A 25,750-nucleotide genomic window follows, 5' to 3' on the forward strand; every position below is an offset into this window, starting at 1 on the left:
TCAACTCATCAGGGGTGTTTTTTTTAATTTCATTATTAAACTGCAACTGGAGATATGTAAAATGAGTAACATGAAACAGCTATAATGCTTTAAAAATACATTCATTACATTTTGATTTGCATTAGTTGAAAAAGATGTATCCCTCCCAATTAAACACATGGGGAGCGCCACGTTCACACTGTGTTATTCAACAGATCATCCAGAATACGCTCACACATATACAGGCAGCGCGGCACATGGAAGAACCCTGCAAAGAAAAGCGACACAATTATCCATTTATTTCAATGACAAAATCCTCCAACAACGCTCCCAGGCAAAATTGACCTCACCTTTAAAGGGGCCTCCTTTAAAATCCAGAACGACTTTCCCATCTTGTGACAGATAACCAAACCATTCCCCATGTTGATCATCAGGAAACTGCACACATACAGGCACATGTCAATTAAAGACATGTAAAGCAAAACCGTTTTGACAGTGAGTGAGTGAAACTCCACATCCTTATGACGTGACAACTGAGTCTACGCTCCTGTATTAGGTCAGTTAGTCAACATGACTCTAAAGAAAGGTCAACTAGGTAGCTAACTAACTACATCTGTGCTTAAAACATAGCGTGACGTAGTTATACGGTATGATTGATCACCCTTAGAAAAAAAGACAATACTTACATGGGTAAACGTGTAGTCATAAACTTGAGAGAATCTCTCCAGCAGTCTGGGCCGTTTGGTTTGGCTGTACGCCATGAGGAAGGCAATGAGAGCCTCACAATGAGGCCACCACAGTTTCATACTCCACTCCAACTGCTCAAACGCATCAAAAGATCAGACTTATGATCACGCAACAAGCAAATCCAAGCCTTATTTAAGTCATTCACTGCTAAAATTCTTTTGAACCATTTCTATTAGTTTAACTTTTTCCCCACTTTTGTTAACAAGAGTATGAAAACCTAGACATAAAAAAATATATATTTTATTTTATTTAGATTTTTTTTTTTAAAGAAAATATTCTAAAAAATTTGGGCCGTCAGGCGATTAAAATTTGTAATTGTAATTAATCGCATGACTTCAATAGCGAACTCACGATTAATCAAAAATGTTATATCTGTCTTAAATGTACAATAATTTTCTTCTAGGTTTTCATACTCTTGTTAACAAAAGTGGAAAAAAAAAGTTAAACTAATAGAAACAGTTCAAATGAATTTTTTACGTCTATAGCCGTCAATGGCAGTGAATGAGTTAATAAGACAGAGGCTCAAAGAAAATTAAATACATGATCATCTATTCCCTCGTAGCAAAAAAATATATACAATTTTCAACTCTCCTTTTTTTGAGATGGCTAGTTCACACCACTGCTGCTCGGGTCCTAATGATGTGACAACTCATACGTGTACATTGTCTATTTAAATGCCAAAGCCCTCATTAGGAAAGAAAGTATCCAGTTTGGAATTCCTCCTTGACCTCCGCCGTTCTTTTAATGCTTGTAGGCGACTCAAACTCAAATTTAATTTGTCTTAAAATTACGATTGTAATTCCAATACACTGACCTTAAGTGAGGCCTAATGTTTTGTGTAAGCAGCAGCATAAAATTAAGTGCAAATCAAATCCCAGTTAGTGATGGCTGACCTGTGTGGGACAGTGGCCATCCACATCCAGGAAGTAAAAGAGGCCACCGTGTTCTTTATCCCAGCCATATTGAAAGGGTAACTCCACAAACTTATTGATGGCTTTCTCCTGCAGCTCCTTGTCCCCCCATTGACAAGCGTATTGAAGCAGGAACCAGCCTGCTTCCAAGGCATGGCCTGAATCGGCGTTGGGAGAATGAGGAGAAAAAAAGAAGAAGAAGAAGCTATTAGGAAAAAAGAAAAAAAAGAAGAACCTTACTGGAGCTGGGTCAATGTGGATCATTTACCTGGATTCTGCAGCCGACCTTGACAACCTGGCAGCTCTGCCCCACCCGATGACACATTCTCTAAGATAGCTGTGCCATCTCTCTGTACAAAGAGAATAAACGTGGGTTTTATTTAGCAGACATGGGGAAAAAAAGACACTACACATGCATTTCTAACACAATATTTTCGACTATTGCTGCAACTTTCAGCTTGTCCCATCAGTGGTTGCCGGTGAGTCACTTGCATTATGTTTGCCAGTTTGGACTCGATGCCATGGAAATGAGAAGCCAGCAACAATATCTAGTGTGCTGAAAAAATATTGTCTCTCTTCTCAAATTCTTATTTTTGTGACTAGTTTCCCCAACTTTAATGTTTAAGGTCATTAAACAAATAACAAAAGCAAACCGAAAATACAGTTCAAAATCATTTTATTTATTAACTCATTCACTGCCATTGACGGTTATAAACGTCAAAAAATCTTTTTAACTATTTCTATTAGATTAACATTTTTTTCTACTTTTGTTAACAAGAGTATAAAAACCTATAATTGTTATTATTGTACATTTAGAACAAATATACAATTTATGATTAATCCTGAGTTAACTAGTGAAGTCATGCGATTAATTACGATTAAAAAATGTAATCGCCTGACGACCCTAATTTTTAATAATCATCTTGTCAGGCGATTAAACTTTTTAATTGTAATTAATCGTATGACTAATAGTAACTCACGATTAATCACAAATTTTATATCTGTTCTAAATGTACAATATTTTTCTCTCTAGGTTTTCATACTCTTATTAACAAAAATGGGGAAAAAAAGTTAAACAAATAGAAATAGTTCAAATGAATTGTTGACGTTTATAGCCGTCAATGGCAGTGAGTGAGTTAATATACTACAGTATATGGAATACATAATTCCGTTGTGTGTGTTACATACATAGACTATTCAATTCAGTTATTCGGCCAATGAGGCCCATCTCGTCAGCTGTATCAATGCCTCTGTCATTACTTTGCTGCCGTCCTCTCACTCACGCAAAAATCGAAGGTTGTTAGCGAACTTTCAGCCCAGGAGTCTCCCCAGCTAGCTATCTTAGCTATAGGATGCAGTTTATCCACAGCAACAAGGTGCAATAACTGACCCTGATGATCCTACCTTAAGCCACAATGTGACGTGGGATCATAAGTTAAAATAATATCCATGATGCCCCTACTCGGTCAAAATGTCTGTGACAAAATACTGAACATAGAGTGGCCTGAGACTTTTTGCATGGTACAACAGTACCCACAGCACATGCAATTACACGATAGCTTGTTCAAACCTGGACATGCTGGAGAATCTGCTGCACACACCAGCTGCTCAACTTCTTGTACTTCAGAACTGCATCCTGACCACGGCCTTCCGTGAGTTGTTGCACGAGGCACATTAGCATCATTGGCACTGCCATGCTGCTGGTGAGTGTGTCACCGGGGAGCATGGGTCGACCCAAACCTGTTGGGTCAACCTGAACCCAGAAGATGAGCTGCGCCATCATCTTTTCAGCTTCTAGCTGGGGACAAAGGAAGCAAATGTTAGGGTCTGTTACCGTTTCAGAGCTATTGCAGGTATCATTTCCAACAATCTTCAACTCAGTTCCTACTGATAGTTTCCTAACAGACGCAAGTAAGTATGGCATCCATACTTCCACCAAGCACCATCAGAGGGTTGCATGAACTTGGAGAACAACAGCGCAAAATACAATGAAAGCTCAAAATAATTGAATTCCGTGACTGTATTTTTTTTTCCACTTTGTACCTGCATGTCCTTGTCACCAGTGACTCTGCTCAGCTCGTCCAAGGCCATGATGTAGAAACACTCGCTGAATATGGTCCTCTGTACTTTCACTGCTTTACCATCTCGTGTTAAACAGAAAGCACACTTCATCTGACCGTTGCCGCTGGAAACGCGAGCAAACTTCCTGAGGAACATCCCTCCTGACATGTAAGAGAAAATGGTCATCGGTGACTGAACACATCAGCTTTAAACGAGTTTACACTTGTAAATTAACTTGTAAAATTAACTGAGATAATGTGGTTGCAAATGTGTGCACACCCTCTTATAAAGGGATGTGGCTGTGTTCATAAAGTCACATTCAAAATCATTTTGGAGTCAGCACACACTTATCACAATTGAAAGTGTCTCTGAACTCCACATAAAGTTCAGCTGCTCTAGTGCTCTTTTCCTGATAGTTTTGCCATCGCAGCTTACAACATAAGACATGGTTTGCAGAGAGCTTCAACAGCATCAGAGGTATTGACCTTTTGCACGTGACGTCACAGCCCTCATGGGAACGCCCCCTCGGGGACGCTGGACGGCAAAAGAGCCACTTGCCTGTATTGTGACCATTGAATCTCGTACAGCGTAAAATCCTTCATCTAATGGATGATCTCATAAAATGGTCATATCTTGCTGTACGGTCGGTTGTACAGACACACAAAGGAGTAAACCAAATGTTGCTTTTTATCGCATACCTAATAATGAAATACAAAAGGCGTCGATTGATAGCAGCAATCAACAGAAAGGACTGGCAGCCCACAAAGTATTCACTGATTTGCAGCGATAATTTTTTTGCGAGGTTAGTAGATAAATGTTGTAATTAGTAGTGAAATGTTCATACATTTGACTAATAAACGTACACTCTAACAAAGACGGGTGTCGAATTGCGCGTTTCAAATCACATAAATGAGCCAGATAGTTAGCGTCCACTCCAACTGCACGAACACACGGCTTAGTTTTAAAATGCACCTTTTTCAAAACTATTAAGTGCATTTGACTGTTTATTAATGGGGGATTTCGTCTTTGTGCTTGGAGTTTTTCACTCTGGAGTCGGAGTCATATTCATGAAATTAGTGCATACCACTACTATAGTCATTTGTTCCATGCTAGTAAACATAGTAACATAACATCATCACAGCGTTTGTGTAAAAATAAGTCAGTTAGCATGATAAACAAGTTTTACCTTTGCATTACGAGATATATTGTCCCCCGGTGTGAGCATCTCGTTCCAGAGACCCAGCTAGCGACAAGCTTTTAAATCAGCCCCGGTGTAAGGAGAAGAGACGGCATTGACTACATAATGATATAAGTCGTGCGCTGTGAATTCCGGCAAAGTCGGCGATTTAATTAACAGCATGCAACAAAAGGTGAGGGGCTGTTTTCAAACTAGCGATATCCAACTTAAGTAAATATCGCGCTCTATGAGTCCCGACTAAATGTGCGACTTCGACAGACAGGCGACCTTCGGTTGAAGTAATAGATTCCATGGCTCGATGGGCAATAATAACTTTTAATTTGTAAAATAACAGTCACTAAGTCACTAAGTCGCTCCGGGTCACGTCCACTTCCATTCAACAATCATTTTCTTCCGCCGTCCGTCATAGGGCAGTCACGTGATCATGTGACGTCGGTGCAAATGGTCAATATTAATGTTCAGCAGTATCAGTCCGAAGAAGAGTACAAAACAATTTCCCAAAAAACTGTAACATGGTGGAACACAGGAAAGACAGTCATCATCAAGCATAGAAAATATGGCACAAGAGTGATATTACCAAGAATTGGACTTCCTTCCAAAATATGAAAAGGCAAGAGTAAAACTGGCCTAGGGGGCTGACAGTGACATTGAAGGATCTGCAGGAATTGATGGCAGGTACTGTTTTGTACATTTGACAACATCTCCCATCTTCTTCATGGTTTATTTCTGGGTTATGATGTAGAGTGGCTAGACAGAAGTCTTATTAGGCAAAGAAAAACATTAAAGACAAGACTACATTTTGACAAAACACTTAAAATCTCCCAAACACATGTGATAAATATGCAGGAGGGAATTTGTAGCTATTCTACTTAGCAGTTAGTGTTAACGCAAAACCTTCAGCGAGAAAAGAAAAGAAAAAGAGTCATACAAAAACATCCATCTTCTTAACTGCTTGTCATTTGGGTTTAATCAGAGGTATTTTGAAAAGTGTCAAGTATACGTTTACTCCTATTTAACATGAGTTTGAATGTGATTGGTGAATTCTGAATACAGTGACACTTGTGCAACCATTGTTCCCCTCTGGAAAGATTCATATCTTAAATACATTTTCAGTTGAGTTGTGCAAGTTATAGGTCATATTAAATGTAGAATTATTTTTTTGTTAGTTTTTTTGCAAAAACCTGCCATTTGAACAGGGGTGTATAGACTTCATATCCACTTTGTGAATGTGAATATGTTTCACTGATATACTCTTTAACATTTTGTACTTAGGGCACCACAAAATGCCAGGCAAACAATTCAAAACTTTCTTTTAGGCAAAAAAAAAGAAAGAAAAAAAAGAAAAAAAAAAGGCTGACAGCAGTACGAGGGTACATTGTGCAATCTCTATTCTGGACAGTACAAACGGAACTGTAATTTTTGTTTTTACACAGACGATTACGCCATGTTTTGCATACTGAGACATACCGACATCTGATCTTCTGACTTGAGACTAGATATAAGGCCATTACTGTATCATGAATGTTAAGATGTACATTATCGGCGTCACACGGACATTTGCCAATGGGTAAGCGTCTCATCTCAAAACGGATCTTACAGCAACGGAACATTGACGATTTGCTTCTTTGGAATCCAGCAATCAATGCTTTCTCAATGCTTCATCAGATATTATACTGCACTGACATTCAGTAACCAGCATGATGATGAGGCATGTTCCACAACACCATGCAATGTAGAAACATGCCAAGTCTGCAATGGTGACCTTTGATAAGGATAGTGATGACTTCTACTGGCCAAACAATAATGTCAAATACAGTAATAGATTGTCCCTTTATAGCAACTTCAGCGACAATAACATTCTTCCAAACTGAGTGAATCACGACCAATCAATGGCACTCTGATAACTCGTGACAAAATATACAGACAACCATGATGTAGTCAAATTGTGCAGGCGTCAGAAAGAAACCCAAGTCACAAAATAGTGGAAGAATATATGGCGACTGTGGTTGCGAAATTCCACATTGGTCAGACAGGTTTTGTGGATCTCGAAAAGTGCACATACCAGTTTTGGCTGCTTCTAGGATTTCCGGCCGGTGGAATCTATCCATTGTTCTGTACAAGCGACAGTACATCCACACCTGAGAAAGAGCAAGATTAGATTAACATGCTTCACAAATCCACTACTAATTTATAGTACCTGTCTTCCCTGCAACCAAACATATTTCAGCTCATCATAAACCGTCCCATCCTTCCCAATACAATTGAAGAAGCCCCTGGAACGAGAAGCAGGCTGCAATCAACAGGACTGGCCACGGCTTTCTGACATCTACATTTTCATCAGTAGTCAGGTTAACAGTGAATTATTTTCAGTAGCAAGCATGGTCGAGTGCAATACTGTACCCATAAACGTTGTCATGGGAGTATTTCAGCCAGAAGTCCACAATGTTGTTCAGCTCTGTGCGAATCTTCTCTCGACACGCCTCCAGTTTCACCACAGACATGGTGATTTTCTAAAGGAAATGGGGAAAATGTATGAACTGACGTTACTCCAAAACCTTGTCAAATTCATCTCTGGTGAAAATGAATCCAAGATTGGATATTCGAATTTCGACCTGAGGCACATTCCGATGAGCAGGATGTGTGACGTAACAACCAGATTACCTGCACAAATGCGTGTTGTAAAAATATACATTACAAGCTCCAAAAATAATATAGGAATGCCTGCTGTTCTTAACAGTGAAGCAGATCTCCTACCTACAAACTAGAAGCTAAAAACAGTCACAGATTTTCTTAAGGCTTTTAATAAAAGTCAGACAGTTAACTGTATAACCAATCAAATAAAAAGAAAGTACCTCTGCAATGCACCATGCTAAAGCTTATTGCAAGTTGATTTCAGTTTATTTACATTTAAAGCAGATCTGAGCAAGCATTTTTTCCCCCTACTTTGACTTGGAAAAAAACTGGGCTTGACATCACAAATCATTTGAAAATTAATATAAATCTATTAAATAATATGTTTGATCATACTATAGTAGTGTGTCATAGATCAAAGGGCTGTCAAAGTTCAGTATTTTTATTTTTATTTTTTTTACCATGAGTTCAAAGTAGTCAAACTAAAATGAGTACAATTCACCACATTTGGGAGAACTAGAACCCCTTGAGTCTGATGTCATCATGGTATACTATATTACAATGTGGGCTATTGATTGCGAATTAGATTTGTTAATGTGCAACATGTGCACAAAAACAAGAACAAAACATTTCTAACAATTACATTTGGTGTTGCAAAAATGTGTATATGCAAAGCCTCAACTAAAAATGTAAATCACAAGTATTCATGCGCTGATGCGCAGGTGTGCGTTTATTCGTTTTCTGTAATGCAGCTGCGTTACTCTGAAATTCAAAGTCTTGTGCCCTGCATTTTTTTACAGCACAGGAAAAATGTTGCTAATTCCCAAACTTAAATTCGACTGTTTTCTGCCGTCGCATCTCTACATTCAGTGTTGGCGAAGTGCACGTGAGTAAGGGCTGAATGCCCGGAATTTTTTTTTTCACAGTTTGCAAACAAGAACCACGGGCAAGCGAGTTGCATTTGAACATAAACCGCACTGCAAAACTGCCGTGACTACATAAAGCTCGACGTGTTATTTGCGGCTAAACCGACTTGCTTGATCCGCTTGAGCGGTACCGTACGTAAGAATCAAACGAAATGTGCGTTCAAGAAACCAATTGTTACCTGCTGCCAAGATCGCAGGAAAAAAGGTGGCGTGGATTTATCCAGGGGATCCTGTCTTCTCACTGCCGCTGCGCACTCACAGGGTCTGTCACGTGATTGCGCAACTCAACCAGAAGCGGAAAGCGTCCCGGTGACATCATGACTGGAACGTGACGCGTTGAGAGCTGACGCCTTCAGAAAACTGTGACGGGGATAAAGAAATGACAGACAGACAGACAGATAGATAGCACCACTTTGGTTGTCTTTTGGGGGTGGGCTCCAGATTCCAACACCCCTGAACAGGATGAAGTTATAGTAATAGATGGATGTTTCCTTCTAACTGTGAGTTCAGCGCAATTAGTCACCGGTGTGCTCTGGTACTGTTTATCCACTCACTCACTCCACTCTGCCAGGCATACCCACCTATTTTAATGTCCTGGTTTCATAGAGAATATTACACAAGCAACCAATAAACCAATACAAGCTTCTTGTGGTTATGGAGAGGGTAGAAACACGGTTAATGAATCACTAATTACCCTCACGGAGTTTGGGAATAAATTCTTGCCTGTCAGTGCCTGCTTCATAAATAAAGGACAAAAAGGAGGTTTAAAACAAAGATTGACCAAAATGGCAGCTATTAGTGAACACGTGAACAAGTATTCACTCACAGATAGACTTCATGTTTAGATGTAAAATTCCTGGTCTGTGCTCATATGTGTGTCTCTGCGAAGGAAGGCAACTTGTGTTAGGGAAAACGAACGACTGTATTTTGCCTCTATACTTACACGTTTCCTTTGCAGAAACCTTTGCATGGTTGTTGTAGATAAACAAGGTTTCTTAAATGGAGTACACACATCGATAATCTGGCCAAGTTTGAGCTCAATTTCTCCTGTGAACAAAAATTCGATTGTTGGCTGTATCTAGATTACCATGTGGTGTGGTGTATGTTGAGTGATTTTATTTCCTCCCTGATCTGCTGCTTTGTCCCATTGGCATGTGTTAATTTGCAGTGACAATTGACTGTGAAGATTCAGCAAAAATACCAGTAAATAAAAGTGCTTGTTCACTGACTGCTGTAAATAAACTATAATGCAACTTGCACACACGCCATGATGACTTGCTTGCTGCATTCAAAAATAGCCATTTGTTTTCATGCTTTCGTTCACTCTTTACATCTTTTATTTTCATTGCATGATATTTCATAGATACTGTATTCCCATTCAACAGGTCACTTACTGTATTCATTCAATAAGGACAAATCAGTGGATTGTTAAATGTATTAAATCATACTCTAAGCTGTCATCAAACAGTTATTTCAGTATAACTGACTGATGCAATCAAAATGGAATTCTAACATCTTTTCATGAAAAAGGCACAAAGGTCATTTCAAGTATCTTTGATACCTGGCTATCTGCTATGCATATTTGGAGACAGAGAAAGTTATATTATATTATAAATATTAAAATATTAATATAATATTATTAATCCTTTTAAATTATCCTTTTTAGTGGACATCCTTGCAAGTGCAAATGTTTGGATAAATTATCACAACAACAAAAATAATTAAATGAGTCCACCAGCACTGTATGCATCTTCTAGCTGTAGTTCCTCAGGTACACGAGTCGGTGAGGTTGGAACTTCTCACGACACAGGGGGCACTCTGCCTGTATCAAGTTATGCAAATACACAAAGGAATGATTAGAACGAAGCATCAACGTAAACTTAACTGTGTTGAATACTTTTAGTATCAGACTCACAACACTGACTCATCAGAGTATGAAGTATGAACATGCTTACGGTACATTTATTTTAGTCTGCAACTACATAATTGTACTAACTTATCTCATCGCTGGCGCTAGTATTGCCCTTGATTGGTTGCCATGACAACAAAAGTATAAGAATCATTATTTGAGTTTATTATTTTTTGTAGGTGTACTTATTTGACTGTACATTTGCATAAAACCATTTATGAGAGAGAGAGAGAGAGAGAGAGAGAGAGAGAGAGAGAGAGAGAGAGAGAGAGAGAGAGAGAGAGAGAGAGAGAGAGAGAGTTCACTGTAAAGAGACAAAAGATCGTTTGATGGACAATTTATCTACTACAGGTTAACAGGGTGCACACGGTATGTTTGTTTTGTTTGCTGTTGGACATTTGAGTTGAAGAAATAACTGTAAATATGGATTGTAAATACGTGCAATGTCTTTGCTTTTAGTTTTCATGGTGTTCCGTAACTGTTCCATGTTGGACGAGGAATAAGTCGATTGTGGACATTGGTACGAAGCGTGGTTCTTTACCGGGGTAGTTACACAGCCCTAACTGACACCATTCCTAAATTTTCTGCCTACATTTACAGTTTAAACCATACTTCCTTGAAAACAATTGATGCGTTTAGGGCTTTGGCGCCATCTTGTGCCACAAAATAGAATGACGAAACATACATGAATAGGTGATGTAACATTCATTGCATGTAATTTAACCCTTGATGGGAGGGTACACAATCCAGAGACTTAATTATTTACATAGAAAATATTCAAAAGTCAATGTTCCATAAAGTCCCTTTAAGTGATTTTGACAATGGTTCTGATGACATGAGCTCTACCTTGGTGTTGCACCACTCCGTGATACACTCCCAGCAGAAGAGGTGTCCGCAGGGGGTGGAAGTTGAATGTCTGCGCTCCTCCAAGCAGAGGATGCAACGAGTGCGTGAGGACCTTGCCTTGTGGGTTTGCTGTGGACTGAAAAGGTAAAATAGTTTTCTTTATTTAGTGTCGACCGGAGTGAACATTGGCAACTTTAAAGGGGAAGTCAAAAAATCTAATTACAGTAATTATATACTCTATACGCCCTCACTAGTCTAAACATGGCATTCTGATTAATATTGTGTTTGTGGAATATAAATTAAGCAGCAAAATCTACCCATTTTCATCCATCTCAGGGGGCAGCCATTTTCCCCGTTGCTGTTGACTGAATGACATTACAGTTGCTCAGGGTCTCAGGTAACAACCAATCAGGGCTTAGCTTGCAAAGTTGCAAACGTCACATGACCAAACTCAGAAAACAGGTGAGCCGTGATTGCGAGAAGCAGGCCGTCTTTATCACCGCACCTGCCAGTGAGGTTCCTGGAGAGCTTCCACTCCTGCCTGGCTCTCTGCCTCTGTCTAAAGTTGTTGAGCTGCAGACACACTGTGGTGAGCAGCTGGATGAGGGAGACGGCTCCCAGCAGCCTGTAGCTGCTCCTGATGGTCCCGTCGTCATCATTCCGAGGCCCTGAAACACGCAGCTGCACACGCACAAGCATTCACACAATTAACTGTGAAAATTAGGCAGCAACACTTGGAACTGCTTTAGTGTGCCACTTAATAATGTATACTGTAGGTTCAGACTGATAAACACCATATGGAGCCCTCCATTTGAGACAGTGAAACATTTACATTCAAATATTCTGAATGTCATTCAACAACATGATCACTTAAAATAACTTGCATAGCTGATTGCAGACGTCCTCTTGGACAGTTGATAGAAAATGCCGCTGACGTAAAAGAGAGCCACGTGGAATCTGTGCAGGAGGGTCAGCGTCTGCTGGAGGACAAACACTGCTGGCAGACACTTTTTTCGTTGGGGCTCTGACAACAGTCCCACCGCCCTCCTTATGCATCTCCTCAGCCACAGTTCCAGGCTCCACGGCCCCGGCGCAGCCTGCCGCCGTCTGACACCGCAGCTCGGCTCCTGTGCGCCTTCGAGCTCGTTCTCCAAACAGACCAACAGCTTGTCCACGAAGTAGGGCAGGAATGTATGGCAGACAACAAAGAGGCCTCGTCTGGCTGGGGTGGGGACGCGTCTTTTACTGGGGTCAACTTGGATGATATTGACATACTCCTCACCCAAGGTCTGGTAACCTAAAAAGGACGGTAATTGATGAATGAGGGCTGGGCCATTTGACCAGTGACCATACGATCAAATGTTAAAATCTGTCCTTTTGTTTTTGTGTTCCATTGCTAGATTTGCTTTATTTATCCTCATGCCAAACATCTTTGACATTTTTTTCCAGAGCAAGTTTTACATATATATACACAAACACCCACACACTGCACATGCATTATACAGAGTTTGACATCTGCATTTATCCACACAGCAGGCACACAGCCAGTTCATATTGGTTTGGTCAGCCTACCTAGGAGCGTGGTTAAACCAAAGTAGGCGATGTCTGAAAGTAGCTCAACTTCTTTCCTCCAGTCCAGCCAACTTTTGGATCCTACAGGGGAAACAAGGTAAACTAAGTGGCAATGAGAGCTAGAACTGAATCCAGTGTTGATATAAAAGTCTGCACACCCGTGCTCAAATGTCATGCTGCAAAAGTTCAGATGCTCTTGTAGGCATTTCTTGCCAGTTTCTCTCTGTCTTGTGCTAACTTTTGGTGAGGACGGAGCAGTGTTGTGTTTGTACCATTGTATAGAGTCTAATTATGACCAAGTAGTTCAACAAGTTTAAGTTATTTAAATGTTTTTCATCAACTGAGTTGTACAGGTTACACACGTTTTGAATGTATATATTTTGGTCATATTTGTTTTGTCCCCGCCACCTAAATTATTGTATTTGCTTTCCTGAAACGTTTCAATAAAGCCAATAAAGTTTTAAAGTGTAAAGTAAACCCGTCACGTAGCGAAACATAAAACGGAATAAGAAGCAAATTAATCTGGAAGACAGTTGAACCCGTAACATGGCATTCTACACATCACGCGAAAATAACCCATTCACGGCCAACCTACTGTAATCTCGGTCAAATAAAGTCATTCACGGCAAAAATAACGCTAGCAGGAGAGTTGCCTGCCTAAAGTTAAGATTTAACCAATATACGTTTAACTAGGTAAACAGCCGTACTTTCTAAAGTTATCTTAACATCTGTGACCATTCGGAATGAACTCACCGGCAAGCGTTTGAAAGGCTTCATTTGCGCTGTTTTTAAGGAAGGTTTGATAGTACTCGTCCTTCTGAACGGCTCGAATTAGCTGAGACTGGTTGGCAGGAGCGAGGGGCATCGTGAGTTACATCGGACAGATGCGAGTGCATAAGTCTTTGTGGGAACACTTGATTGTATTAGTAGTACAGCTAAAATCGTTTATGGAACTTTATGTACTTTCACACAATTGCTTTTCTAAGCAGGCGCTGTTGCTGCTGCTGCTACGACGCCACCATGACACTGGAGACCGGAAACGCACCGGAAGTGGACGCTATGTAAACAAACCTCAGACGAGATGGTAAAATGATGGTTCAATTCATCACAGCGCCGTTCATTGGTTATTCTAGATATTGCAACCACACTTGCCACCCTTCGGGTAAATTGCTTCTAGCGTAGTATAAAATACACACAATGTTTGTCTATCCTTACAAATGGCATTTAATGCCATTTATAAGAGATTTTAGCATGACAAAGCGCCTGGTGACAAAAGCCAAAGCTTCTTGGCACTGGTAGTGGTAGTAAACAAACCCTTCAGTCATTTGACAAAGGCATTGCGTGTAGGTAGACAAAACAATAATGGTTTGAATGAGTGATTATCTTCTTGTGGGGTAGTAGCATTTGAGATATCTTCTTTTCGTAGTTTGAATGTGTGAACTATTGGGAAAAAATGCAACCCTGCAAATTTTCCATTGTGGATGTTCTGAACTACACTCCTCCTAATTCCAGGGTGTCCAAACTTTTACCTGAGAGGGCCACATACAGAAAAATGAAAGGATGCAAGGGCCTCTTTGACATATTTCTCCTTTAATTCAAACTAATTAAAAACCAATTGTGTATTGTTCATACAGTATATACTGTATACAATATTATATTACTTATCATTTATAGTTATTTTGTTAATATGTTACATCACAGCTTTCTTTTAAAAGTAATGAGGAATATTTATATATACATATATATATATATATATATTATTTTTTAAATTAGTTTCACATCTTTAGATTAGACTACTGCTGGACAGCTGCAATGCACTCCTCATCTGGATCTCTGGTAAGAACCTATTATTACATTATTGACATTTACATAGAAACATGAATGCACAGTGGCTATAAATGATCACTGATCATTTTGCCTGTGCAGCACAGTATGTGTAAAGTAAAAAAACAACAACAACTTTTACCCATGTATAATGTTTATTTCAAAAGGTTCTTTCTACTTGACTACTATCTGGTATCTGATCTGAGGATCATGTGTCTATTTACAATGTGCCACAAGAATCTCCCCTACCAGTGAAAGTACGTTAAGAACATTCATTCATTCCATTCATTCATTCCTAAAAAGCTCTTCTATGATCGGACTGAAAAGTAGCTAAACCAGTTCCTTTGTCTCCTCTATATTGGTTCCTGAGCCAGCAAGGTGTACTGTATCTGTCAAATAATGCTTCCCATTATAAGTCCACTCGTGTGCCATTGCTGGATCTATCTACATGTACGGGACTCCTAATAACCCTTGGACACTAGTCTGTTCCCCAACCTGCTTACCAGGAAGTTGAACTTTGCTTTCATGTGTGAAGGGAGGAGCTGGAGTGTATATTCCCCACTTGCCCTTGAGTGCTAGCAACTCATAAGTAGTTAGTTTCAAATAAAAGGTAGATGGTGTGGGTGGGAAGTGTGCTGCTTGGAACCAAACCACCAGGTAAGATTCAACTGGATGCACAATGGTTTATACACAACTGTATTTTTTTGTTTATCATACTACAAAACATCCACTTCTGAGGGAATGGAACTTTTCATTGTCTATTGATGTGTGAGTGGATTGTTGCTTTTACTAAATCTGCACTGCAGTAAAGGAGATCTGATGACAATTGCAGATAAAAATCGCATTCAATGATTTACGGTACGCTTTTAGTGGTGTGCTGTACTTAGGCTTTATCAGCCTTGTGTTAATGTGACTTGGTAAGATAATGCTAAAGCTTTGACATGAATTTGCTCTTCTATTTCCCATGTTTTCCTTGTACAGTTCATAAGCTTTCTACTTGTGTTAATATTTGACCGTTTTATATCTCATGATTACTTTTCCCCTCTCAAACCTTTACTATTGAAGGGTTACCAGGGACATACTTGAATAAGTAAATGCTTTCAGGAAAAAAGCAGGATTTGTCACTGGGCAGCTGTGATTACTGGTACCGATACCACCATGCATTGCGGTAGACGTCATGATATGGTTGCTTGCACAGTAGATAAGGCTTATGCAAATCTGAAGTTTATAGTTGAAAGAAAAGCGTGGAGGATTCTAGAGCAAATTCTGCTATATATACAGTATAAACGCTGACCACAAAATCTAAGGTGCACCGTTTTTTAATTTAACTCAGTCGAAATGCAACGCTAGGTAAGAAATGTGTTACTTTTTTCCATTTTACCATGGTGTTTATTAAATATTGCACACAAGCAACACACTTAAAAAAAAAACTAAACAGAAAGAAATTAAAACTAAACTAAAACTAAGCATAAAAAAAAAAAACTAAATCTAATAAAAACTAACAGAACCGCCCTGAAAACTCATTAAGACTTAACTGAAGTTAAAAAACAAAAATCAAAACGAAATAAAAAATATATAATGAAAATTCTAACACTATAATAACCCTGCCACTGTCAAGAAGTGAGTATACTGGTCGGTACTCCTTTCTGGAGGGTAGGAATACAAGTCAGCAAGAAGTTGGGCAGAATGTTGTTAATTGGAGCGAGAGCTAAGAAGACAAGGCTCCAAAAATCGAGGTACAAAATAATTGTTGTGTGGGGTGGGGTTTAAGAGACAATGTTAAAGTTTTGTTTATCCACTTTAGCTGTAAGCTGCTCCTGCAAACAACTTTTTAAAACTCAAATGTTAACAAATTACACTTCATGCAATCTGTTTGTCAATGCGTTGTTTGTGTTGCACTTACATTTTTGCTTTTAGAAATGCAACATGAGCTTGGTGTGTGTGTTTTAAAGCAAAGCACTTTAGCGTTAGTAAAGTCAAGTTTACTTACATAACCCTTACTCACAATCACAAAAGTGTCTTAAAGTGCTTCACAAGCCCACAGCTGACACATTTTAGCGACATCCGCTGATCTAAATCACCCAACCGGGCAAAGAAAAACTTAAAACCCGGCCATTTGACCACAGATGGGGGAATTCCCATTTTCAGGATTACCAGGTTATAATGGATGCCAAGTGGGCAACATTTCACACATAATATGTTGTTATACAATGTACGACAAAGCAAGAGTCCATTTATGAGATAAATCACCGCAGGAAGATGCCTCTTGCGTCCGTGGAAGTGGCCAACTTCTGATCTTGAACTGGTCGGTTGGTGCTGAATTCATACAGCAACAGATTCAGTAACGGTCACCGACAGCCCTCTCTTCAAGTGGGAGAGGAGCGGGCAAAAGAAAAAATAATCGGCAGAGAAATATGTCTACGTGCCATTTAACGAAAGGCAAAAGTACAAAATCTTAAGTCGAGATTTAAACATTCTTATTGAGTGATACAAGATACCTTGCGCAGAAAAGGGGGAGTGCGGGGACACCTGCTGTGCAGGGTTGTATTTCCATGATGACCTCAGACAACATCTGTTGCAGCAGCAACATCAGACACTCACTGTCTGGGTTTCAGAATGAATTAAGAAAACTTTGGCAAAAAATTTTTTGGGGGTATGTGTGTGTGTGTGGGGGGGGAGTCAGAGAGTTGCAGATCCTTATATGATTGGAAAGAATGACTATCAACAATACTAAATGTACTCATATTGGATAATCCTGATCGGGATAAAACACAGTTCTATCTACTACCAGCAATGGAGTAACAACTTTAATGTACATGAATAAATAATATTCAGATGTAGATTCAGACTCAGAAAACGTTATTGTCCCTGTGCAGCCGTCAATCCAGCAGACAGCAGCAGTTATTCACATAAAGTTTACAAGACAAATAAGTATGGGAAAAATATACAGGATTTATATTATTGCACCGAGTATTATACAATGAAAATAAAAATAGTGCTTAATGGTTCTTGTGGGTTACTTGAGGTAATATAAACTGTTGCGTATCATGCTACTAAGAGCAGTATTGGTTGGAAAGTCCTCCAGTAGGGGGAAGGAAGGACTTGTGGTACCTCCCCTTTAAACAGATTTAAAGGAATCCTGCTTGACTCATTCAGCACCTTTTTTGTAGTTGTTAGTTTAAAAAGCACCAGATGTTTTGTGCAGTCTTGTTTACGAAAACACAAACCACCTGCTCTTGCAAAATGCAGCTGGTAATGGTAAAAAAATAGAAATAGTTGACCTCGCTGATGAAAAACACGTTTTTGGAGTACATTTTATTGCACGCATTTGTCCCTATGACCATTTCGGCCATTGTTTTTGTACTGTGGCAATACGGCGCAGGAACATGAAAAATGTATTTCCCTTTTTAAAATGTAATTATCGGTATATGATGACATGCTGCTGCTATTACATTGCTTGAAGTGAAAAACCTTAATGTGTGTTCTAATCCCAACACATCTCAATGACAGCTAATTATTCAAGATACTGTATAGTTATAGTATATTTAAGTCTGACTTATCCTGTGAAGCTAAGATTCACGCGCCCCTTCAAGTCTTCGGGTGTTACACTTACAGTGCGTGCATTATTATGTTTCACTTGACACAATGCGAAACCTTAGTCATGGCTGGAGTTGTGCAATGGAGGTGAAGTGACTCTGCTCGGGCTTGTCGACACACAGGACAGGAGCTCTTTGTTTCATTTTACAGTAAATACGCCTTGATTGAAGTAGCCATGCTTAGCATGCTGCACTAATGTAGCGCGACATGCTTAGGTCTACTCAACTGCCGGTTGACAGATGCAACCAATGTATGATGATTTTGAAACTCTCCCTGGAGGATCACTGAATTTGGGTTGGGTTACTCTATCATTATGAATATACAGTGCACTGTATATAGGGAGAAAAAGATTGAATACTGAATAGTTTGATGATTTACCAGACATAACCTTATCTAAAAATACAACATTCTACTTATGAGTACAAATATAGGAAAGGAACACATTATGATTAATAATAAATACCTATACCTTTAAATGTCTTCAAAAATAAAAATAAATAAATAAATAAATAAAATAAAATAAATGTCTGCGGCTCAGTCTTTTGACACAACTGTGATCTCATCACATCACCACACTAATTGATGACACCTCCAGATGTGGTAACGCTCAGTTGGCCATCGATTACGCAATTAGACAAACCAGTTGCTTTTGTGCAATTGCAGTTGTTGTACTTGAATATGCTGTGATTATAGTGAGAGTGAGACTAGCAAACCGAAGGGATGAATAGCAGCTTACATTCGGGACATGCAAGCATGCACGCCCACACGCAGCATTTTCCAGAGGAGAGTGACTATGTGCGTTTGAGGGTAACAAGGACATGTCCTGACCTGCAGCTTCAACTATCTGCCGACCAACCCCTGACAAACAGTTCTCAACATGCTCTCCGGTCTGCCCACCGCATCAAGCAAACCCCACCTCCATCAGACGCACACATTCGTTGTGTGGACTTGGTGTGCATGCTGGTGGCTCTCACAAAGCCGACTAAAGCTTTCCAGCAGGCTATCTGACCTTTTCATGAGACAGACCGTGGTGTAAGGTAAGGAGAGGGAAAGGGAGTTGTCATGCTGTGATTTATCCACATCAACTTTTGGTCTAGCACCCTAATATCTTTTCAAACTTAACTTCTTCTTTCAACTTTTCCACACACAAATACCTTAACATGTTTCTTATCCATATTGTGTTTTCAAAACGGTACAATTTTAATTCATTACCGTTTATGTTTTTATACACTTATTTAATTCAAATCAAATGTAGCCGCAAGGGGGCACAAGCCAGTGTCTTCTTGTGCCGATCACAAGCCCGGATAAATACAGAGGGTTGTGTCAGGAAGGGCATCCGACGCAAAACTATGTCCAAATCAAACATGCAAATCAAATATATGACTTCCATACTGGATTGGTCGAGGCCCGGGTTAACAACGACCGCCATCGGTACTGTTGACCTGCATGATGCTGGTGGAAACTGGACTACTGTTGGTCGAAGATGCAGAGGAGAAAGGTGTGTTCGTAGGAAGAAAGAGAAGAGGAACACCAAGAGTCTAGGACTGAGAGTAGGAACTTTGAATGTTGGAACTATGACAGGAAATGGTAGAGAGCTGGTTGACATGTTGCAGAGGAGGAAGGTGGACATACTGTGTGTTCAGGAGACCAGGTGGAAAGGATTAGGAGCAGGGTTCAAGTTGTTCTATCATGGTGTAGATAGGAAGAGAAATGTAGTAGGAGTTATCGTGAAGAAGGAGTTTGTTAGGAACGCCCTGGAGGTAAAAAGAGTGTCAGAGTGATGAGCCTCAAGCTAGGAATGGAAGGTGTGATGATCAATGTTGTTAGTGGGTATGCGCCACAGGTAGGATGTGAGCTGGAGGAGGAGGAGAACTTTTGGTTGGACCTTGATGAAATGATGCAGAGCATCCCTAGAAGTGAGAGAGTTGTCGTTGGTGCAGACGTCAATGGACATGTTGGTGCAGGAAACAGAGGTGATGGACAAGTTTGGTATCCAGGAGAGGAACGCAGAAGGACAGATGGTGGTTGACTTTGGAAAAATAATGGAAATTGCTGTCGTGAGTACTTCTTCCAGAAGAGGCAGGAACGTAGGTTGACCTACAAGAGTGGAGGTAGGAGTACATAGGTAGACTACATCTTGTGTAGACGGCGTAATCTGGAGGAGATCAGCGACTGCAAAGTAGCGGTAGGTGAGCGTGTACCCAGACAGCATTAGATGGTGGTGAGGAAGACAAAGACGGCAAAGGAAGAGCAGAGGACGAAATGGTGGAAGCTGAAAAAGGAAGAGTGTTGTTTCAGGAAGGAGTTGAGACGGATGATCAGGAGGTGCTTCCAGATGACTGGACAACTACAGCAAATGTGATCAGGGAGACAGGGAGACAGGTAGGACAGTCCTTGGTGTGTCATCTGGGAGGAAAGGAGATAAGGAGACTTCGTGGTGGAATGAGGAGGTGCAGAAGTGGATCCAGAGAAAGAGGTTAGCTAAGAAGAAGTGGGACACCGAGATATCCTGATGATATACCTGTGGAGGTATGGAAGTGTCTAGGACAGGTAGCAGTCGAATTTCTGACTGGGTTGTTCAACAGGACCTTGGAGCTATGGGAAAGAGTAGTTGAAGCTAGACTGAGGGCAGAGGTCAACATTTGTGAGCAGAAATATGGTTTCATGCCCAAAAAAAAAAAAGAGTACCACAGATGCAGTATTTGCTTTGAGGATGTTGATAGAGAAGTACAGAGAAGGTTAGAAGGCGCTGCATTGTGTCTTTGTAGATCTGGAGAAGGCTTATGACAGGGTGCCCAGAGAGGAACTGTGGTTTTGTATGAGGAGGTCTGGAGTAGCAGAAGAGTGAGGTTACAGGGATTAGAGATCAATAAGGTGGAGGAAGTATTTATGGTCAACAGTCAAGAGCAATGGAGAGTCTGGAAAAGAAGTGACGAAGCGTGTGCAGGCAGGCCGGAACGGGTGGAAAAAGTGTCAGGTGTGATATGTGATAGAAGAGTTTCAGCTCAAATGAAAGGAAAGGTTTATAAAACCGTGGTAAGACCAGCGATATTGTTTGGTCTGGAGAAGACAGGAGGCAGAGCTGGAGGTGGCAGAGATGAAGAAGCTGAGGTTCTTTTTGGGAGTGACCAGGATGGATAGAATCAGGAATGAGTACATCAGAGAGACAGCACATGTTAGATACTTTGGAGATCAAGTCAGAGAGGCCAGACTGAGATGGTTTGGACATGTCCAGAGGAGAGATAGTGAGTATATTGGCAGAAGGATGCTGAGTTTCCAAATGCCAGGCAGGAGGTCTAGAGGAAGACCAAAGAGGAGGTTTATGGATGTAGTTAAAGAGGACATGAAGGTAGTTGGTGTGAGAGCAGAGGATGCAGAGGACAGAGTTAGATGGAGGCAACTGATTCGCTGTGGCGAACCCTGAAGGGAAAAGCCGACAGGAAAAGAAGAAGATTTAATTCTAATCAGTCTCGGTCCATGCATCATCATTTTATCAAAGGTTTGGCTAAATTTGTTGGTTATTTTTAGCATAATTCTGCTTAATAACCAAGCAAAAAAGTTGCTCAAAACATAGACCGATCCTTTAGGTCGCAGTTGTCAAACTCAATAGAGAAACGCAATAAAACAATAATGATCAATTCCAGGGGAAATTATGTAATTTGATGGGGTGATTCTTAAGGTTCCCACACAGAACACACTAGGAAGAGACAAGAAATGTCACTGCCTTGGGCTCTAGCCACACACCTACTGTAACTAGTCAGTAAACAAACACAGTGCAGCTGAGTTTCTAGCCAGTGAATGCCATGATGACTCGCAACATTCTTTTAATGCCAAACTTAAATGCAAACGCAAATATTTGTACATTGTAAGAAAAAAAAAGCAGCTTGGTACAAAAGTTCATGGGAACTTTAACAGCTGTCTCCGAGGTTCTTCAGTTGGAGCCAAAACAAAAACAATGCCTTTATTTGTGTTTTTATTGCAGAATAATTTACACTGTTTAAGCTGTTATTATCACACTTGTCTGCTTCCTGCATGCATTACATCAAAAGAATACAAGCTATTTGTTTCATTTTCCTAAAAAAAATGATTTAAGATGTTGATATGTCATTTTAAATTTCTTTACATCTGTTCCTGTTTAAGCAGTTTTTGTAAACTAAAAAAATTGCAAATAACTGACCACCGTCCTCAAATGTTTGTAATTGCATACATAAGGAATTGTAAAACTGCAAATGCGCCACTAACTGCAAACACTTAAATATAATTTCATACTCTTCTTACCACATTACCGTTAAATGTCATCCATATGACCATGGCTAAATTTAGCTTCAGCCCAATATATAAAGTTTTTCAAATGTATCACACCAACATACTTTCTTGGCAACAACTACCACTTTCCTATCAATACTAGCAGTAATACTCAGACATTCCGCGAAAAGGTGAAGTGTTCACTAAGTGAACTGAACTGAATTTTTTTTCACGTGGCAACTCCAGTTGAAAGACAACAACTAACCACTGTGCTTATTCATCTGATAATTCTGAAACAATTTACATCTTTATTTTTGTTAATTGAGTTTTCTTATGTGCTCAGTTTTGTGTGCTTCACTCTGCCTGTGCTGCAGGGGACTGGAACAGCTGGAAGTCCTGAGACAATCAACGGAGCAAGGTGCCCTTTCTGGCAGAGAGCAACAACTTTTTCTTTTAATACTACAGAGGAAAGACAAAGAAGTAAATTTTTTTGTTCTCATGTTTGTTGAATTTGCATGAACTTTTTTCACCATTTTTGAATGGAGCCTGGAGGAAATAGAATTGCTGTGGTGAAGGAATCACCAAACCTGTCGCTAAAATCAAGGACTACCATGGCCACGGATGGCGACTCCTTCCTGGGCACGGCCAGCCCCCCCTGCAGGCACTTCCTGTCAGCAAATGTCATCAATGTTGGTAAGTGTTCACCTTTCATTAATAAAGCGCGTCACACATGTCTGATGTGCCATGTGGCGAGGCACAATATTCAAATAATGTCTGCTGTAAAGGTAACGCTGCCTTTCTGTTTTCCAACAATTTTGAATAACTTGGGCTGCATTGTTGTTTTCCCATAAACTGGATTGTGATGTAAACATGGTCTAGAGAAGTTGCTAGAGAGTGAAAAGTTGTTAATTGTTTGGTCAACAAAGTTCTTGCATCGAGCTAAGTATCTACAACACTGCCAAAAAAAAAATATATTTTTTAAATCACTGGTAATATTACTCAATGAAATCACTTAATAGTACAAATAATAACAAACTGTGAATGGATTGTGCTGATCTTTGCAGTGGTAGTTAGGGGTTAAAATGATGTACGGCCAGTTAATAATATCACCGTGTGTTCCTAATTTGCGCGTGGCAGAGAAGTTGAGTTTGGGCTGTACAGTGGATATAAAAAGTCTACACACCCCTGTTCAAGTGACACGCTTTTGTGATATGAAAAGGATCATACCAAGATGGGAGTGTCTGGACTATTTTATATCAAATGTATGTGTGGGGCAAAGAGGGCATGCTGGGGTGCCGTAAGGGGTAGAAAAGTGATGATGATTCAAAGGGCCTATGACTGGCAGTCGCCCAATAAAATAGTATTTTCAATTTGTGGCATTAAAGTTTTTGTTTCTTTTTCTGGCATCACCCTTGGCTACAGCGGCATCTACAGCCAATGCCTCTGGTTGGACATTCACTATTTATATTTTAATCCTGCGGACTGTCTGATCATCAGCAGCTCAGCTTTGCCAGAATACTGAGGAAATAAATAGAAACTAATTCTCTGTTACCACCGCACATGAACGTTTTCTGTGCCCCCCCCTCCCCTTTGCTGGCTCATTCTGTTACATCAACTGAAAGAAGAAATAATTACATTCAAATGTATTATCTTATATAATTACATCAAAGCAGCCAAACCTGTTAGGCCTACTCCTTGTTTCTGTTTCTCATCTCAGGAAAATTAAGCAATTAAAGTCTTTAAATGTAAGGCAGTTTGTTTCTAAGGATTTTCATTTGCATGTTTGAGTTCAGCCTCTCGGTGTCTGTTTTTCTTAGCAGTTGTTTTCTCATTACAACCTTATTGGGGCAACTATAAAGGGATTTTTTTTTTCAGAATAGAGATAGCTACTACTTATGGTTCTGCATGATAATAATAATAATAATAATAATAATAATAATGAAGGACAAGGGAACAAATTCAAAGGTCAAGGAAGTAATAGCAGTCAAGCATGTACAGTATTTCCTTTTGCTGCTTAGATTTTTCAGTTTCTATGCAAAGCTAAAATTGACAGAAATGTCCCAAGATACACAAGAACTTTGATTTAATTGCTTTTCTCTTTGCTGTGCGTAGTGTGAAGTTTTGTGTCCTGTTTCATGATTGGATTTGTTTGCTAAAACCTGATTTCATTTTGACGTCCTACATTGTCCAGCTTAGGAGACAGACAGTCTAATGACTTGTTGTTCTACTTCAATCAATCACTTTGAGTTAAATCAATACGATGCAGCTAAGCTTTCTGCATCCAGGTAATCTCTGTTGATTGTGATCTTTTGGCTACAAGCATGTGCTTTATTTAGAGGAAGGATGAGCTGATTAGTCAAAAGTTATGTTATGTTCGGTTTGGGCCAACAATTGATGTACTTGGCCTGCAAATGCTTCAAAATCGCTGCAATTTGGAACTTGGTGGTGTGTGTCATCACAGATGGATAACAGAGCGCTAGTATGGGTAGTAATAAGTGGTTCTGATTTCTGCACAAATGAGCCATTTATCATTTTTGTGTACTGTATTTATGCATGCCATTGAATTAGGTTTGTAGTTTCTAGCTAAGTAAACATTTTTCAATGAATTATTGGCATTTGGTAAGGTACCCTGTGTCTCGCCCAAAGTCAGCTGGGATGGATAGATAGATTTGTTTTCAGCTTTTAAACTCCCAATGCTCATTTGCATATGAACTCTTTTAAACTTTTATCATACCTGCAAAGCTCAAATTTTGATTCACATACAACTTGCATTCAAGCAAGGTCTTGGTTGAGGCAGCACAGCTCACATTAAGGTTCCAGGTTCACGTTTGTGTTGAGTGGATTTACTGTTTAGATTTACCACTGGATTAACATTTAAATTTGCTTTTAACTACAGTGCTTTAGAAGTAAATTGCGCTATATATTATAACATTAGATTGAGAACTGAATCATTGTACTGTATGCTACTTTTACATTCATTCATGTTTATTTTGAAACATAGGTATTGGATTGCAGACGCAATGTGGCCATAGGAGATTTAATAGCATCGAAGGTGGTGGGGAGTATATATGTGACGAATACCGGTAACATCTTGTAACAACACACACACGAAAAAAACAGAAGAAGAAAAAACCCCCCAACAACAACGAAACAGTCAGATTCAGTGCACCAAATAGCTAGGGAATACCAAAACATTCATCAAAGTCCTAAACTGAGGCTAACCTTCTCAATGTAGCAACCAGGACACATGCTGATGAAGTTAACGCGTGTGAAGGATGAATGAATAAATGAATAAAGCCCGAAA

The 25,750-nt window shown here is 39.7% G+C and overlaps 2 protein-coding genes across 3 annotated transcripts; both read right to left on the reverse strand.

Annotated features, from left to right (window-relative positions):
* On the reverse strand, nt 1-8,815 carry renbp (renin binding protein). Of its 2 annotated transcripts, XM_086069800.1 has the most exons (12): nt 8,633-8,815; nt 7,509-7,557; nt 7,297-7,406; nt 7,094-7,169; nt 6,959-7,034; nt 3,681-3,859; nt 3,208-3,435; nt 1,906-1,987; nt 1,620-1,795; nt 666-797; nt 330-417; nt 1-247 (listed from the first exon to the last, which is right to left on the reverse strand). In XM_086069800.1, the coding sequence occupies exons 3-12, from the start codon at nt 7,395-7,397 to the stop codon at nt 174-176; spliced, it is 1,212 nt and encodes a 403-aa protein (XP_085925926.1). In that variant the 5' UTR covers nt 7,398-7,406; nt 7,509-7,557; nt 8,633-8,815; the 3' UTR covers nt 1-173. The 2 variants fall into 2 exon arrangements, with proteins under 2 accessions (XP_085925926.1, XP_085925925.1); XM_086069799.1 differs by lacking the exon at nt 7,509-7,557 and having other exon boundaries at nt 8,633-8,808.
* A 944-nt stretch (nt 8,816-9,759) lies between these two features.
* pex10 (peroxisomal biogenesis factor 10) lies at nt 9,760-13,813 on the reverse strand. The gene is made up of 6 exons (XM_086069801.1): nt 13,534-13,813; nt 12,781-12,861; nt 12,093-12,505; nt 11,714-11,889; nt 11,209-11,344; nt 9,760-10,275 (listed from the first exon to the last, which is right to left on the reverse strand). Exons 1-6 carry the CDS (start codon nt 13,643-13,645, stop codon nt 10,207-10,209), a joined length of 987 nt encoding a protein of 328 aa, XP_085925927.1. The 5' UTR covers nt 13,646-13,813; the 3' UTR covers nt 9,760-10,206.
* Nucleotides 13,814-25,750: the final 11,937 nt, after the last annotated feature.

The sequence above is a fragment of the Leptonotus elevatus genome, chromosome 2, assembly GCF_054856555.1.
Source record: "Leptonotus elevatus isolate MCC_2025b chromosome 2, RoL_Lele_1.0, whole genome shotgun sequence".
Lineage (NCBI taxonomy): Eukaryota > Metazoa > Chordata > Actinopteri > Syngnathiformes > Syngnathidae > Leptonotus > Leptonotus elevatus.